This window comes from Colobus angolensis, unplaced genomic scaffold, assembly GCF_000951035.1.
Source record: "Colobus angolensis palliatus isolate OR3802 unplaced genomic scaffold, Cang.pa_1.0 Scaffold107, whole genome shotgun sequence".
NCBI classification, from domain to species: Eukaryota; Metazoa; Chordata; class Mammalia; order Primates; family Cercopithecidae; genus Colobus; species Colobus angolensis.
This window is the reverse complement of record NW_012111697.1, coordinates 2,961,528-2,963,507: the sequence shown is the minus strand read 5'-3', so window position 1 is coordinate 2,963,507 and position 1,980 is coordinate 2,961,528. Positions and strand designations below refer to the sequence as shown.

Here is a 1,980-nt window from a genome sequence, read left to right as displayed (position 1 = left end):
TGGGACTTTTTCTGCAGAAGTATTTGGGAAAGAGTTTGTGTGGAAGGGGCCATCTCCATCTCTGATCGTAGGAGAGGCTGCTTGGAAATGAAGCTAACACAGAGTAAGGCAGATTTGAGAGAGCAGCTGGATCCAGCTGTACTTGAAGCCAATGTGCTCCAGGAAAATTCCAGTTAAGTGAACCAACTAAAATCTTATATCTAAAATCAGTGGGAACTGAGGGACCCACACTCTCTGCCTCATTTGCACCAGGTCCTAACTCTTCTCCCTCCCGCCAAAACGTCCTCATTGCTGTGTACATTTGAAAGCTCGGAGGCCGCATTAATCAAAACCATCTTTATTATTTAAAGAGCATCCTGTCATCAGGGGCACCTAGACAGGAGTCCCAGACAGCAGAACAATATTTACATGGGGGTCAGGAGGGTGAGGTCGGGTGGTCTCGGGGCTGAGTGGGCCCGCCACTGTGGAAGAGAGGACCCTGGAGGGAGGGTGTCCTTGGACCTGTGGACCGGGCCCAAGAAGAAAAACGTCCCATCCTAGGCCCAGCTTGGATCCCACCACCGAGATCACCTCAGGCCCTGGAGGCTGCGCAGCGAGAAGCCACCGGTCAGAGCTGGGTCACCATGCCGCTGGCTTCGGAGTGAGTCTGGGGAAAGACAGCTGGCGGCTCCCGAGGTCTGAGAGGCTTCCACATCCCACCACTGGCCTCCCTTCCCCAGGAGCCCTTCAAAGTCCATCTGTTCCCGAGGGGGGCCCTCTTCTAGGCCTGAGCGTAGGTCTCCTAAAACAAATCTCTGCCTCCCTTTCCCCATTAGAGGCCCAAACATCCCCACCCTGGTTCCCATCTGGGCCCAACTTTCACCTTTATGGCCTGGAAGATCCACTCCCGGAAGTCACTGACTTTGGTGTAGACGCCTGGCTTCTGGGCCAGGGCACAGCCAGTGCCCCAGCTCACAATGCCACACAGCCGCCAACGTGGCGTCCGAGAGATGCTGTCCTCGCACACAAAGGGACCACCGCTGTCACCCTGGGAGGGGAGAGGGAGGCCTGGCTAGGGGCCAAGGTGGTTGGACAGGAGGCCCCCCTCGGGATGACCATGGGCTGTGGCCCCAGAGCCCTCAGGCTTTTAGATAGGGAGCCCGACCACCCACTCCCCTGCGTCTCCATCCCTGGGGTGGCAGCGGCCAGGGGGCTGCCCCTACAAAGTCCCTCACCTGGCAGGCATCAATGCCACCCTCGGGGTAGCCAGCACAGAACATCTTGGGCTTGATCTGGTTTCCATAGAAGTCAGCGCCATTGCAGACATCATTGCTGATTATGGGGACTCGAGCCTCCTGGAGTACCCCGGCCTGTTGGCCTGGGGGTGTGCAGGCAAGGCTGGCCAGAGCTGGGGGGTATACACATCCCCCTTCCCTCCTGGTGCCCACCCCATTCCCCTCAGCATCCCTACTCCTCATGGTCAAGACTCATCCAACCGGCCACACTGCCCATCCCCAGCCCAGTTCAGAGTCTCCCAAACAGTGGCATCAGAGGCAGAGGACTGGACTCACCATAGTACTGCGTGTTGCCCCAGCCCGTCACGGTACAGATCTTGCCATCCACCAGGGCCTGGCCAGCAGCTGGGAGGCACACAGGCTGGATGTATTCTGTGAGAGAGAGACCATGCTGGTCCAGCCTCTGCTGGCCTGCCCCACCTGGTACAAACCTCTGTCCAGCTCCCACCATGGCCCCTAACACACCCTGCCCTCTGTCCTTTTAAAATAACCACAATAGGCCAGGCACGGTGGCTCATGCCTGTAATCCCAGCACTTTGGGAGGCCGAGGCAGGAGGATCACTTGATGTCAGGAGTTTGAGACCAGCCTGGCCAACATGGCGAAACCTCGTCTCTACTAAAAATACAAAAATTAGCCAGGCATGGTGGCACACACCTGTAATCCCAGCTACTCAGGAGGCTGAGGCAGGAGAATCACTTGAACCCA

The 1,980-nt window shown here is 57.5% G+C and overlaps 1 protein-coding gene across 2 annotated transcripts in view; it reads right to left on the bottom strand.

Annotated features, from left to right (window-relative positions):
- Positions 1 to 321: 321 nt before the first annotated feature.
- Positions 322 to 1,980, bottom strand: part of HPN (hepsin) — a 27,312-nt gene continuing 25,653 nt past the window's right edge. For both annotated transcript variants that reach the window (XM_011947687.1, XM_011947681.1), the window contains exons 10-13: positions 1,551 to 1,646; positions 1,215 to 1,357; positions 863 to 1,027; positions 322 to 646 (exon numbers count right to left, since the gene is read on the bottom strand). In XM_011947687.1, the coding sequence (XP_011803077.1) occupies positions 608 to 646; positions 863 to 1,027; positions 1,215 to 1,357; positions 1,551 to 1,646 (443 nt within the window). In that variant the 3' untranslated portion in view covers positions 322 to 607. The remainder of the gene's footprint in view (positions 647 to 862; positions 1,028 to 1,214; positions 1,358 to 1,550; positions 1,647 to 1,980) is intronic.